The sequence below is a fragment of the Pongo pygmaeus genome, chromosome 22 (assembly GCF_028885625.2).
Source record: "Pongo pygmaeus isolate AG05252 chromosome 22, NHGRI_mPonPyg2-v2.0_pri, whole genome shotgun sequence".
Lineage (NCBI taxonomy): Eukaryota > Metazoa > Chordata > Mammalia > Primates > Hominidae > Pongo > Pongo pygmaeus.
In genome coordinates, this window is record NC_072395.2 from 43538150 (window position 1) to 43554949 (window position 16800).

Here is a 16800-nt window from a genome sequence, read left to right on the forward strand (position 1 = left end):
ATTTGGATTCAACCAATAAAATATTGTCTTATTTTAAGTTGCCATCATCCATCTTGTGAGGAAGCCACAAATCCTGAAATTAATGCTGATTCTGACATAGGAGACCAGTTTTCCTACTGAATAAGGCTTTTTATTAAGAAACTTCCATTTTTATTCCCTTGTAGTATGCACCAATTACGTAGCCCTCCTGTGCTTTTTCAGAAAGCCACAATACAAAGACAGAGAAGATGATGTAAAAATTTACAACGGAAAATTAATCAGAGTAAAATCTTCTGTCTTCAGTGATGTGATGGAACTACTCAGTCTCCATCCACTGCATGTTCATTCAGATAGTTAGTGGACCATAGTCAATCTTTACTTAGATGTGAAGATAATGGGTAGGGGAGATTTCAACTGGACTTGATCTTGGAGAGGTCATCATTAAGGCAAGGGTGATCTGTGGTGATGATTAGCAGCAAGAGGAATAGCATCTTCTGTAGCAAAATGGTTGGCAGCCACAGCAGCCAGAGCTGTATCTACAGCCATAGGGAGAGCCAAATCCATATCCAGAGCCATATCCACAGCCATAGCCAGAGGCAGAGCCACATCCACAGCCATAGCCATACCCAGTTCCATATCCAGAGTCGTATTGACAGCCAGAGCCATATCCACAGCCAGAGCCATAGCCACAATCATAGCCACAGCCAGAGCCATATCCACAGCCACATCCACAGCCAGAGCCATATCCATAACCATAGCCACAGCCAGAGCCATATCCACAGCCACAGCCACAGCCACAGCCATATCCACAACCATAGCCACAGCCAGAGCCATATCCACAGCCACAGCCACAGCCACAGCCATATCCACAACCATATCCACAGCCAGAGCCATATCCACAATTATAGCCACAGCCAGAGCCATATCCACAGCCACATCCACAGCCAGAGCCATATCCACAACCATAGCCACAGCCAGAGCCATATCCACAGCCACATCCACAGCCAGAGCCATATCCACAACCATAGCCACAGCCAGAGCCATATCCACAGCCAGAGCCAGAGCCAGAGCCATATCCACAACCATATCCAGAGCCACAATCATATCCACAGACGGAACCCCAGGCAGAGCCATATCCACAGCCCCCACAGGAGTTTCCATAGTAGTTGCAACACATGGTGTCAGGAGGTGAGACTTCAGTGGAGGTGTAGGAGGATATTACTGACGTGTGAGTATCCTCTACTCTTACAGGACCTTTATATACCTCCGGAGATGCATGGATCATCCTCACATGGGCTCTGTTCACTCATTTTACAGTCGTTTGCCTAAAACGAGCTCATTCTGTATACATCTGCTTTCTTAGAAATTCACAATTTACTTACAACATCCCTAGGAATTTTTTCAAGCCCGAAAAGAAAATAAAGATACAAGTTTTAAACACATAAGCTTATGCAACCATAATTTAATTTTCCATAATTCCGTTTCATGGCCATGACATAACACATGACTAAAATATGTTTCACCTACAAATGTATGTTTATCACTCTTGCTATTTAAGGTTTTGAGACTCATCTATTAAATAAGAAGTTCTATTTACTACTCTTAATATCATCATCATCAATTTTCATTGTATCTTGTCTTTTCCTAATACTTTGGGCTCTTTCATAATAATCACTTAAAATTATTTTTCATAGATTCTGAACAAGGAATGGGGTATTTCCACCTCCTACCTCCACTCCTTAAAACCCTTTTCTTCTCTCTGAAGAAAAGCTTGTTCTTCTCCCTCTTTTTTTAGACAAATTGTGAGCTTCTCTTCCTTCTTTGAGGGAAAAATATGTTAAACTTCTGACAGGTCAGTTATGTAAACAGAAGTATAATTTATTATTTAAAGAATAGACTTTTCCAAGAAATTTAATTTGGACTGGGGGTAATTTCTTGGTTCAAAACTGCTTGGTTGTTGCAGACCAATTGTTATGTCCAGTTCTTAAATATAGGTCATTTATGGATTTAATCAGATGACTCTCAGGTTTGTCTGTTACCAGTGCTTCCCACTAAAATGTAATCAATAATTCATACCTCTAGACAGTGGAATGGACTGAGGATGGAGAGATGTTGATCAAAGGGATAAAATTTCAGCTAGACAGGAGGAATCAGCTTTAGTGATAGACAATGATGCAGTGCATATTTCAAAAGTATGGAGAACAGATTTTATATATTATTTTTGTTCTCTTTTTCTTTTTTATTATACTTTAAGTTCTGGGATACATGTGCAGAACATGCAGGTTTGTTACATAGGTATACATGTGCCATGGTGGTTTGCTAGACCCATCAATGCATCATCTAGGTTTTAAGGCCCGCATGCATTAGGTATTTCTCCTAACGCTATCCCTCCCCTTGGCCCGACCCCCTGAAAGGCCCCAGTGTGTAATGTTCCCTTCCCTGTGTTCATGTGTTCTCATTGTTCAATTCCCACTTATGAGTGAGAACATGCGGTGTTTGGTTTTCTGTCCTGTGTTAGTTTGCTGGGAATGATGGTTTCCAGCTTCATCCATGTCCCTGCAAAGGACATGAACTCATTCTTTTTTATGGCTGCACGGTATTCCATGGTGTATATATATGTGCCACATTTTCTTTATCCAGTCTATCATTGATGGGCATTTGCGTTGGTTCCAAGTCTTCGCTATTGTAAATAGTGCTGCAATAAACATGTGTGTGCCTGTGTCTTTATAGTAGAATGATTTATAATCCTTTGGGTATACACCCCGTAATGGGATTGCTGGATCAAATAGTATTTCCAGTTCTAGATCCCTCAGGAATTGCCACACTCTCTTCCACAATGGTTGAACTAATTTACAGTCCCACCAACAGTGTAAAAGCTTTCCTATTTCTCCGCATCCTCTCCCGCATCTGTTGTTTCCTGAGTTTTTAACGATTGCCATTCTAACTGACATGAGATGGTAACTCACTGTGGTTTTGATTTGCGTTTCTCTAATGACCAGTGATGATGAGCTTTTTTTCATGTGTTTGTTGGCCACATAAATGTCTTCTTTTGAGAAGTGTCTGTTCATATCCTTTGCCCACTTTTTGATGGGTTTTTTTTTCTTGTAAATTTGTTTGAGCGCCTTGTAGATTCTGGATATCAGACCTTTGTCAGATGGACAAAATTTTCTCCCATTCTGTAGGTTGCCTGTTCACTCTGATGATAGTTTCTTTTGCTGTGCAAAAGCTCTTGAGTTCTCTTTTTCTAAAAAAGAAATGCTTAAAGAATCCCATCTACTAGCACAGAGCATATGTTGAAGGATGAATTTGATGCTGAGGGGCTATAAATTGATAGCTGGTACAATTTCACTTCCACGTTCCAGGGTCTCTGTAATAGAAACAGATTTCCCTGCAAACAGAATGATTAATTTATGGCTGAGCCATTTACTCATTATTTGCCCATGGAAAATGTCCTCAATCTGTATAAACCTCAGCTTCTGCAACTATCACACGGGAATAAAAATAATACATGTATTTAAAAAATTTATCAAGAGGACTACAGAAAATATACAAGAAGTATAAAGGTTATAGCACAGATTCTAATATATAGTGGAGACAATACGTTTTCTTCATTTTTCCCATTTCTTTGTCCAAATACAAGCATTCCCAAATACTAACAGATTTTCAAATTTTTATACGTACTTATGTTGATTATTTTTATAATAAAAATTTGAGATTTCTTTTCATGTTTCTATGGTTTATAAGTACATACGATATATATATATAGTATATAAATACATATATTTATTTGGCCATCTGTATCTGGGGATTCTGCAACCATGAATTCACTCAAGCACAGATAAAATTATTTGGGAAAAAAACAACAAAAATAAAAATCAACAATTAAAAATGATACAAATAAAAAACAATTCAAATATTCATATACCATTTACATTATATTCTGTATGATAAGTAAGCTAGAGATGATTAAAGTATATGGGAGGAAGTTCATAGTTTATATGAAAATACTATGCCATATTATATAAGAAATTTGAGCATTTGTACATTTAGGTATCTAGAGGGCTTCTGGAACCAATGCTTCATAAATACCAAGTGATGACAGTATGACTCTGTGTGTGTGTGTAAATTAATGTTTCCATGATAAAATTTTAATAGTGATCAAATGCCCTCAGAAAATTATCATGTAATTGACCTCAGTCCACCTTGCCCGAAGCATTTCATGCAATAATGTTTTTGTACAAATAGAGAATGAAGCAGTATATCACAGAGCTTGGCTTCATAGAATATTTTGCAGCTCAGCAACCATGAAAATTCATTAACTTGACCAATACCTACCTCAGGAATATGCCTATGTATTAAATAGGAAGAAAGTAAGTTTCTGCATTCCCAGATAGTCATAGGATTGCCACAAAAAAGAAAAGTCAGTCTCTGTTTGGAAGTATGACTATGTTACAGTTGCAGATTTCAGTAGAGATGAGTCGTTATGAAAGAGCCCCTCATGAATCATGAGGTCATGTTCTAAAAATTATATGAGAATCACACTGACAGCCAATAGATATTGCCTCTTTTTGCCCTCTTTCCATTTTTAAACTTACACTTTAATTGACAAAAAATTATATGTGGTGTACAACATGAGGTTCTGATGTATGTATACATCATGGGATGACTAAATCAAGCTGTATAACATATGCATTACCTCACATATTTATCAGCTTTTTGTGGTGAGAACACTTAAAATCTGTTATTTTAGCAAATTTTAATTATACAATACTTGTTAACTACAGTCAACGTGCTCTATGTTATGTCTCCAGAACTTATTTATCTTACAATTGAAGGTTCATACCATTTGACCAACATCTCACCATTTTCCCCACTCCCTACCCTGTGGCAAACACCATTGTACCTTCCGTTTCTATGAGTTTGATTTTCTTAGATTCCACATAGAAGTGAGATCTTGTGATAATTGTATCTTTTTACCTGGCTTATTTCACTTAACGTAGTGTCTTTCAAGTTCATCCATGTTGTTGCAGATGATGGTGCTCTATTTTTAGGCTAAAGAATATTCCATTGTGCATAAATTTCATATTTTCTTTACCCATTCATCCACTGATGGACACTCAGGTTGATAGTTGGTTCAGTATCTTGCACATTGTGAATAATGCTGCAAGGAACATGAGGTGCTGATATGTCTTCAACAAACTGATTTTTCTATTCTTTTTGATAGAAACTCAGCAGTGTGATTACTACATTCTAAGGATGTTTTATATTTAATCTTCTATAGAACCATACTGTTTTCGATTATGGTTGTACTAGTTTACATTCCCACCAATGGTGGAAGGGTGGACTTTTCTTAGAATCCTAGCCAACACTTAATTCATGTTTTCAATAATAGCCATTCTAAAAGGTATGAGGCGATAGCTCACTGTGGTTGTAATGTACATTTCCCTGATTATTAGTGATGTTAGGCATTTTTTTCCATATACTTTGTTCATTTGTGTGAGTTCAATTGAGAGATGTCTATTCTGCTCCATCAGATTATGATTCTCATTCCCTTTTATCTTCCGTTTTGCTTCCCATTATTTCAGGTACCCGCAGTCAACAGTGGTCTGAAAATATGAGATAAATTCCTGAAACAAAAACTTCGTAGGTTTCAAGTGCTGTCTCATTCTGTCCCACTCAAAACATTCATCATCCCTTTATCCAGAATGTCCATGCTGTAGATGCTACCCACCCATCAGTCACTCAGTAGCTATGTCAGTTACCAGATGGACTGTAGTGATAATGCAGTGCTTGTGTTCAAGTAACCTTTATTTACTTAATAGCAGCCTCCAAGTATATAATAATCCTGTCATATTGTTATTATTATTCCATTTAGTTATTAGTTATTGATGTTTATCTCTTTCAGTACATAAAAAAATATAAATTAAACCTTATTATAGGTATGTATGTATGTATGTATAGGGAAAAAAAATTGTTGTATATAGAGCTTAGGACTAACCAGAGTTTCAGGCATCCACTCGAAGTCTGGAACATATCTCTCAATTATAAAGGGGTACTACTGAATTGAGTTATTTGAATTTCTTATATATTTTCAGTTATAAAGAGGTATTACCGAATGGAGTTATTTGAATTTCTTATATATTTTCAGTTATAAAGGGGTATTACTGAATTGAGTTATTTGAATTTCTTATATATTTGGGGTATTAAACCCTTATCAGATATATGGGTTACAAAAATATTCTTCCATTTGAAAGGCGTATTTTCATTCTGTTGCTTATTTTGCCTGCTGTACAAAAGCTTTGCAGTTTGTCGTGATTTTCATTGTGTGATTTCACTTTTCTTGCTTGTACTTCTGGGGTCATATTCTAAAAATTATTGCATAGACTCTATCACAGAGCTTCTCCCCTGTTTTCTTCTAGTAGATTTATAACTTCAGATCTTACTTTTAAGTCACAATAGCAAAGACTTGGAACCAACTTAAATGTCCAACAACGATAGACTGGATTAAGAAAATGTGGCACATAGGGAGGAGCCAAGATGGCCGAATAGGAACAGCTCCGGTCTACAGCTCCCAGCGCGAGCGACGCAGAAGACGGGTGATTTCTGCATTTCCATCTGAGGTACCGTGTTCATCTCACTAGGGAGTGCCAGACAGTGGGCGCAGGTCAGTGGGTGAGTGCACCCTGCGCCAGCCGAAGCAGGGGCGAGGCATTGCCTCACTCGGGAAGCGCAAGGGGTCAGGGAGTTCCCTTTCCAGGGGTGACAAACGGCACCTGGAAAATCGGGCCACTCCCACCCGAATACTGTGCTTTTCCGACGGGCTTAGGAAACGGTGCCCCAGGAGAATATAGCCCACACCTGGCTCAGAGGGTCCTACGCCCACGGAGTCTCGCTGATTGCTAGCACAGCAGTCTGAGATCAAACAGCAAGTCGGCAGCGAGGCTGGGGGAGGGGCGCCCGCCATTGCCCAGGCTCGCTTAGGTAAACAAAGCAGCCTGGAAGCTTGAACTGGGTGGAGCCCACCACAGCTCAAGGAGGCCTGCCTGCTTCTGTAGGCTCCACCTCTGGGGGCAGGGCACAGACAAACAAAAAGACAGCAGTAACCTCTGCAGACTTAAATGGCCCTGTCTGACAGCTTTGAGGAGAGCAGTGGTTCTCCCAGCACGCAGCTGGAGATCTGAGAACGGGCTGACTGCCTCCTCAAGTGGGTCCCTGACCCCTGACCCCCGAGCAGCCTAACTGGGAGGCACCCCCCCGCAGGGGCAGACTGACACCTCACATGGCCGGCCAGGTACTCCAACAGACCTGCAGCTGAGGGTCCTGTCTGTTAGAAGGAAAACTAACAGAAAGGACACACACAACCAAAAACCCATCTGTACATCACCATCATCAAAGACCAAAAGTAGATAAAACCACAAAGATGGGGAAAAAACAGAGCAGAAAAACTGGAAACTATAAAAAGCAGAGTACCTCTCCTCCTCCAAAGGAACGCAGTTCCTCACCAGCAATGGAACAAAGCTGGACGGAGAATGACTTCGACGAGCTGAGAGAAGAAGGCTTCAGACAATCAAATTACTCCGAGCTATGGGAGGATATTCAAACCAAAGGCAAAGAAGTTGAAAACTTTGAAAAAAATTTAGAAGAATGTATAACTAGAATAACCAATACAGAGAAGTGCTTAAAGGAGCTGATGGAGCTGAAAACCAAGGCTCGAGAACTACGTGAAGAATGCAGAAGCCTCAGGAGCCGATGCGATCAAATGGAAGAAAGGGTATCAGCCCTGGAAGATGAAATGAATGAAATGAAGCGAGAAGGGAAGTTTAGAGAAAAAAGAATAAAAAGAAACGAGCAAAGCCTCCAAGAAATGTGGGACTATGTGAAAAGACCAAATCTACGTCTGATTGGTGTACCTGAAAGTGACGGGGAGAATGGAACCAAGTTGGAAAACACTCTGCAGGATATTATGCAGGAGAACTTCCCCAATCTAGCAAGGCAGGCCAACATTCAGATTCAGGAAATACAGAGAACGCCACAAAGATACTACTCGAGAAGAGCAACTCCAAGACACATAATTGTCAGATTCACCAAAGTTGAAATGAAGGAAAAAATGTTAAGGGCAGCCAGAGAGAAAGGTTGGGTTACCATCAAAGGGAAGCCCATCAGACTAACAGCGGACCTCTCGGCAGAAACCCTACAAGCCAGAAGAGAGTGGGGGCCAATATTCAACATTCTTAAAGAAAAGAATTTTCAACCCAGAATTTCATATCCTGCCAAACTAAGCTTCATAAGTGAAGGAGAAATAAAATACTTTACAGACAAGCAAATGCTGAGAGATTTTGTCACCACCAGGCCTGCCCTAAAAGAGCTCCTGAAGGAAGCGCTAAACATGGAAAGGCACAACCGGTACCAGCCACTGCAAAATCATACCGAAATGTAAAGACCATCGAGACTAGGAAGAGACTGCATCAACTAACGAGCAAAATAACCAGCTAACATCATAATGACAGGATCAAATTCACACATAACAATATTAACTTTAAATGTAAATGGACTAAATGCTCCAATTAAAAGACACAGACTGGCAAATTGGATAAAGACTCAAGACCCATCAGTGTGCTGTATTCAGGAAACCCATCTCATGTGCAGAGACACACATAGGCTCAAAATAAAAGGATGGAGGAAGATCTACCAAGCAAATGGAAAACAAAAAAAGGCAGGGGTTGCAATCCTAGTCTCTGATAAAACAGACTTTAAACCAACAAAGATCAAAAGAGACAAAGAAGGCCATTACATAATGGTAAAGGGATTAATTCAACAAGAAGAGCTAACTATCCTAAATATATATGCACCCAATACAGGAGCACCCAGATTCATAAAGCAAGTCCTGAGTGACCTACAAAGAGACTTAGACTCCCACACAGTAATAATGGGAGACTTTAACACCCCACTGTCAACATTAGACAGATCAACGAGACAGAAAGTCAACAAGGATACCCAGGAATTGAACTCAGCTCTGCACCAAGCGGACCTAATAGACATCTACAGAACTCTCCACCCCAAATCAACAGAATATACATTTTTTTCAGCACCACACCACACCTATTCCAAAATTGACCATATACTTGGAAGTAAAGCTCTCCTCAATAAATGTAAAAGAACAGAAATTATAACAAACTATCTCTCAGATCACAGTGCAATCAAGCTAGAACTCAGGATTAAGAATCTCACTCAAAACCGCTCATCTACATGGAAACTGAACAACCTGCTCCTGAATGACTACTGGGTACATAACGAAATGAAGGCAGAAATAAAGATGTTCTTTGAAACCAATGAGAACCAAGACACAACATACCAGAATCTCTGGGATGCATTCAAAGCAGTGTGTAGAGGGAAATTTATAGCACTAAATGCCCACAAGAGAAAGCAGGAAAGATCCAAAATTGACACCCTAACATCACAATTGAAAGAACTAGAAAAGCAAGAGCAAACACATTCAAAAGCTAGCAGAAGGCAAGAAATAACTAAAATCAGAGCAGAACTGAAGGAAATAGAGACACAAAAAACCCTTCAAAAAATCAATGAATCCAGGAGCTGGTTTTTTGAAAGGATCAACAAAATTGATAGACCGCTAGCAAGATTAATAAAGAAAAAAAGAGAGAAGAATCAAATAGATGCAATAAAAAATGATAAAGGGGATATCACCACCGATCCCACAGAAATGCAAACTACAATCAGAGAATACTACAAACACCTCTACGCAAATAAACTAGAAAATCTAGAAGAAATGGATAAATTCCTCAACACATACACCCTCCCAAGACTAAACCAGGAAGAAGTTGAATCTCTGAATAGGCCAATAACAGGAGCTGAAATTGTGGCAATAATCAATAGCTTACTAACCAAAAAAAGTCCAGGACCAGATGGGTTCACAGCCGAATTCTACCAGAGGTACAAGGAGGAGCTGGTACCATTCCTTCTGAAAATATTCCAATCAATAGAAAAAGAGGGAATCCTCCCTAACTCATTTTATGAGGCCAGCATCATCCTGATACCAAAGCCTGGCAGAGACACAACAAAAAAAGAGAATTTTAGACCAATATCCTTGATGAACATTGATGCAAAAATCCTCAATAAAATACTGGCAAACCGAATCCAGCAGCACATCAAAAAGCTTATCCACCACGATCAAGTGGGCTTCATCCCTGGGATGCAAGGCTGGTTCAATATACGCAAATCAATAAATGTAATCCAGCATATAAACAGAACCAAAGACAAAAACCACATGATTATCTCAATAGATGCAGAAAAGGCCTTTGACAAAATTCAACAACCCTTCATGCTAAAAACTCTCAATAAATTAGGTATTGATGGGACGTATCTCAAAATAATAAGAGCTATTTATGACAAACCCACAGCCAATATCATACTGAATGGGCAAAAACTGGAAGCATTCCCTTTGAAAACTGGCACAAGACAGGGATGCCCTCTGTCACCACTTCTATTCAACATAGTGTTGGAAGTTCTGGCCAGGGCAATTAGGCAGGAGAAGGAAATCAAGGGTATTCAAGTAGGAAAAGAGGAAGTCAAATTGTCCCTGTTTGCAGATGACGTGATAGTATATCTAGAAAATCCCATTGTCTCAGCCCAAAATCTCCTTGAGCTGATAAGCAACTTCAGCAAAGTCTCAGGATAAAAAATCAATGTACAAAAATCACAAGCATTCTTATACATCAATAACAGACAAACAGAGAGCCAAATCATGAGTGAACTCCCATTCACAATTGCTTCAAAGAGAATCAAATACCTAGGAATCCAACTTACAAGGGATGTGAAGGACCTCTTCAAGGAGAACTACAAACCACTGCTCAAGGAAATAAAAGAGGATACAAACAAATGGAAGAACATTCCATGCTCATGGGTAGGAAGAATCAATATCATGAAAATGGCCATCCTTCCCAAGGTAATTTACAGATTCAATGCCATCCCCATCAAGTTACCAATGACCTTCTTCACAGAATTGGAAAAAACTACTTTAAAGTTCATATGGAACCAAAAAAGAGCCCGCATCGCCAAGTCAATCCTAAGCCAAAAGAACAAAGCTGGAGGCATCACACTACCTGACTTCAAACTATACTACAAGGCTACAGTAACCAAAACAGCATGGTACTGGTACCAAAACAGAGATATAGATCAATGGAACAGAACAGAGCCGTCAGAAATAATGCCACATATCTACAAGTATCTGATCTTTGACAAACCTGACAAAAACAAGAAATGGGGAAAGGATTCCCTATTTAATAAATGGTGCTGCGAAAACTGGCTAGCCATATGTAGAAAGCTGAAACTGGATCCCTTCCTTACACCTTATACAAAAATCAATTCAAGATGGATTAAAGACTTAAATGTTAGACCTAAAACCATAAAAACCCTAGAAGAAAACCTAGGCATTACCATTCAGGACATAGGCATGGGCAAGGACTTCATGTCTAAAACACCAAAAGCAATGGCAACAAAAGCCAAAATTGACAAATGGGATCTAATTAAACTAAAGAGCTTCTGCACAGCAAAGGAAACTACCATCAGAGTGAACAGGCAACCTACAAAATGGGAGAAAATTTTTGCAACCTACTCATCTGACAAAGGGCTAATATCCAGAATCTACAATGAACTCAAACAAATTTACAAGAAAAAAACAAACAATCCCATCAAAAAGTGGGCGAAGGACATGAACAGACACTTCTCAAAAGAAGACATTTATGCAGCCAAAAAACACATGAAAAAATGCTCACCATCACTGGCCATCAGAGAAATGCAAATCAAAACCACAATGAGATACCATCTCACACCAGTTAGAATGGCAATCATTAAAAAGTCAGGAAACAACAGGTGCTGGAGAGGATGTGGAGAAATAGGAACACTTTTCCACTGTTGGTGGGACTGTAAACTAGTTCAACCCTTGTGGAAGTCAGTGTGGCAATTCCTCAGGGATCTAGAACTAGAAATTCCATTTGACCCAGCCATCCCATTACTGGGTATATACCCAAAGGACTATAAATCATGCTGCTATAAAGACACATGCACACGTATGTTTATTGCAGCATTATTCACAATAGCAAAGACTTGGAACCAACCCAAATGTCCAACAATGATAGACTGGATTAAGAAAATGTGGCACATATACACCATGGAATACTATGCAGCCATAAAAAATGATGAGTTCACGTCCTTTGTAGGGACATGGATGAAATTGGAAATCATCATTCTCAGTAAACTATCACAAGAACAAAAAACCAAACACCGCATATTCTCACTCATAGGTGGGAATTGAACAATGAGAACACATGGACACAGGAAGGGGAACATCACACTTCGGGGACTGTTGTGGGGTGGGGGGAGGGGGGAGGGATAGCATTAGGAGATATACCTAATGCTAGATGACGAGTTGGTGGGTGCAGCGCACCAGCATGGCACATGTATACATATGTAACTTACCTGCACGTTGTGCACATGTACCATAGAGCCTAAAGTATAATAATAAGAAGAAGAAGAAGAAGAAGAAGAAAAAAAGAAAATGTGGCACATATACACCATGGAATACTATGCAGCCATAAAAAATGATGCGTTCATGTCCTTTGTAGGGACATGGATGAAACTGGAAACCATCATTTTCAGCAAACTATCACAAGGACAGAAAAACAAACACCGCATGTTCTCACTCATAGGTGGGAATTGAACAATGAGAACACATGGACACAGGAAGGGAAACATCACACACAGGGGACTGTTGTGGGGTGGGGGGAGGGGGGAGGGATAGCATTAGGAGATATACCTAATGCTAAATAATGAGTTAATGGGTGCAGCACACCAACATGGCACATGTATACATATGTAACAAACCTGCACGTTGTGCACATGTACCCTAAAACTTAAAGTATAATAATAATAAAATAAAATAGTTTCTTTTTGTGTATGGTGTAAGATAAGGGTGTAATTTTTTTCTTCTGCATGTAGATTTTGTGTTTTCTCAGCACCATTTTTTGAAGAACTGTCCTTTTTTCCATTGGGGATTCTTGGCATCTTTATCAAAAATCAATTGGCCATGAATGTGCTTAATTTGATTTTGGGCTGTCTGTTCCATTCCAGTGGTCTATATGTCTGTTTTAATGTGAATACTATGCAGTTATTATTACCACAGGTTAGTAGTAGATTTTGAAATCTGGTACTGTGTTGCCTCTGAATTTATTCTTTCTGCTCAAGATTGTGTGGACTATTTGGAGTCTTTTGTGGCTTCATGAATTTTAGGATCGTTTTCTCTATTTCTGTGAAAACTGTCATCAGAATTTTGATAGGGATAGCATTAAACCTGTAAATTGCTTTGGGTGGTATGGATATTTTAACAATACTATTTCTTCCAACCCGTGACCATGGAATATCATTCTGTTTATTTGTGTCTTCTACAGCTATTTATACCAATATTTTACAGTTTTCAGTGTAAAGATATTTTGCTTAAGTTGTTTAAATTAATTTTAATTGTTTTTGATTGTTTAAATTGATTCCTAAGTATTTTATTTTATTTTTGTAGCCATTATGATTGGGATTATTTTCTTGATTTGTTTTTCAGTAGTTGATTGTTAGCATATGGAAATGATACTGATTTTTGTATGTTCATTTTGTATCCTGCAAGTTTACTTAATTCATTTATTAGCCTAAAGAGATTTCTGGTGGAGTCTTTATGGTTTTCTACGTATAAGATTGTGTGATCTACAGAAACTATTTAGATTCTTCCTTTCATATTTGGTTATCTTTTATTGATTTCTTTTCCCTAATTATTCTGGCTAGGACTTACAGTACTATGTTGAAGAGAACCAGTGAGTATCTTTGTCCTGTTCCTGATATTACAGGAAAAGCGTTCAACTTTTCACTGTGGAGTATTATGTTAACTATGGCTTACCATGTGTGGCCTTTATTGTGTTGAAGTAATTCCCTTCTCTATGTAATTTGTTGAGGGTTTTTATTAAGAATGGATGTTGACTTTGGAGAGTGCCTTTTCTACATCCATTTAGATGACCATATGATTTTTGTCCTTGACTCTGTTAATGTGGTATATCACATTTATTGATTTGAGTATGTTAAGCCATCCTTGCAATGCAACAATAAATTACACTGATTATATGGTGAATGATTCTTTTAATACGCTGTTGATTTCAGTTTTCTAACATCTTGTTGAGGATTGCAGAACCTATGTTCATCAGGAATACTGTCCTGTAATTCCCTTTTATTACAGTGTTCTCCTCTAGATTTGGTACCAGGTTAGTGCTGGTCTTGTGGAATAATTTGAATGTATTCTCTTTTCTTTAATTTTTTTTGGAAGAGTTTGAGAAGGATTAGCATTAATTCTTCTTAAAAATGTTTGGCAGGATTCACTAGTGAAGTCATCAGTTTCTGTGCTTTCCTTTGACAGCAGACATTTTATTACCCATTCAATGTCCTTACTTATAATTGATGTGTTCCTACTTTCTATGCCTTTGTAATTTACTTTTGAATGGTGTGTATATCTAAGAATTTATCCTTTTATTCTAGGTTATCCAATTTGCTGACATATGATTGTCAGCATAATAGTTGTCTATTATGATCTTGTATACTTCTGTGGAATCAGTTGTAATTTTTTCTCTTTCATTTCTGATTTTATTTACTTGAATCTTCTCCCTCTTTTCTTAGTTAATCCACTTAAAGATTGGTTAATTTTGTAATCTTCTCAAAAAACCTACTCAGTTTTATCGATTTTTTTTCTATTGATTCCTAGTCTCTTTTTCATTGACTTCTGCTCTAATTCTTATGCATCCTTACTTCTTTTCTTTCTATTAACATTGGGCTTACTTTATTCCTTTTTTTCCCCTCAAGGCGTAAAGTTAGTTTGTTTATTTAAGATTTGTCTTCTTTGTTACTGTGAGCATTTATTGCTATAAAGTCTCCTCTTAGATCTGCTTTGCTGCATCCCAACGTTTTGGTATGTTGTGCTTTTATTTTCGTTTGTTTCAAGAAATCTTTAGTTTTCCTTTCTTTTTATTCTTGACTCATTTGTTGTTTATGATGATGTTGTTTAGTTTTCATATATTTGCACATTTTCCAAAATTCCTTCCATTATTGACTTGTCGATTCAAACCATTGTGGTTGGAAAAGATACTTAATATAATAATAATCTTCCTAAATATATTAAGACCTGTTTTGAAACACATTTCAAAACAACAAAAGAAAACTTACATATGCTAAGACTTCTTTTGAAGCATGTTTTCTGTGTTTTGAGCAGAACTGTATTCTGCTGCTGTTGGATGAAATGTCCTATATATGCCTATTAGGTCCATTTGCTCTAAAGTATAGTTCAGATCTAATGGTTACTTACCCATTTTCTATCTGAATAATCTGTTCATTGATGAAAGAATAATATAATAATGATAGTATAATAAAATACAATAATAAAATAATAGTAATATTACATTGTAAATCTCTCTTCAAGTATATTAATATTTGCTTTACATTTTTAGGTGTTTGACATTGGGTACATATGTGTTTATAATTGTTATGTCTTCTTGATGAGTTAATCCATTTACCATTATATACTGACTTTCTTTTCCTTGTTTTGCGGTTTTTTTTAATTCAAAGTCTAATTTATTTGATATATGTATATGGTCTTTTTTTGTTTCAATTTGCATGGAATACCTTTTTCCATCCTTGTTCTTTCAATCTATATGTGTCCTTAAAAGCAACATGAGTTTCTTATAGGCAACATTTAGTTGGGTCTTTGTTTATATATATATGGATACATATATATATATATGGATACATATATATATATGAATACATATATATGTGAATACTATATATATGAATACATATATATGTGAATACTATATATATGAATACATATATATGTGAATACTATATATATGAATACATATATATTTGAATACTATATATATGAATACATATATATGAATACATATATATGAATACATATATATATGAATACATATATATGAATACATATATATGAATACATATATATGAATACATATATATATGAATACATATATATGAATACATATATATATGAATACATATATATGAATACATATATATATGAATACATATATATGAATACATATATATATGAATACATATATATGAATACATATATATATGAATACATATATATGAATACATATATGAGCATTTTCTTGTTTTGTGGTTGTTTTGTAGATCTTTTCTTTTCTTTCCTCCTCTCTGCTGTCTTCCATTGTAATTAGATAATGTTTTTCTACTGATATATGCATTCCACAGTGAGTACTTCCTGGGATCCCTTCAATAACTGAAATAGATCCCACACATTATTGCAGTAATATCTTAGCACTCTAATGAGCTCTTCTGCAAAGGTATTACTAATCTGTTGTCTTTCTTTCTCCTGCTTTGGAAACCGTTTTCTGCATGGACTCCCAGAAATCGTTTAAAACTTGGTCTAGTAGGTTAGCCTCAAAACTCATGTGAAACCTTACATTCTTCTTCCTAACTCTATAATAAAATTGAGTATTATTTCTTGGCGTTATAGGCCATATCATTCTTATCCAGCTTGCCTACAACTAACATTCGATGATCCTTTACATGTACAGTCACAGAATTTCAAAGTAGAAGTGAGTGATGTGGATAATTTAATTAGGTCCATGTTCAGAGTGCAGAATTACTCAGAATTTTCTAGGGGGTGGAGATACAAATTATTCAATAACTTCAGGATAGGGATGCTAACAAGGCAACTTATTCCATCTTCAT

The 16800-nt window shown here is 37.2% G+C and overlaps 1 protein-coding gene across 1 annotated transcript; it reads right to left on the reverse strand.

Annotated features, from left to right (window-relative positions):
* Positions 1-448: 448 nt before the first annotated feature.
* Positions 449-1156, reverse strand: LOC129022251 (keratin-associated protein 21-1-like). The gene is made up of 2 exons (XM_063659671.1): positions 751-1156; positions 449-510 (listed from the first exon to the last, which is right to left on the reverse strand). Exons 1-2 carry the CDS (start codon positions 1154-1156, stop codon positions 449-451), a joined length of 468 nt encoding a protein of 155 aa, XP_063515741.1.
* Between the last annotated feature and the right edge of the window lie 15644 nt (positions 1157-16800).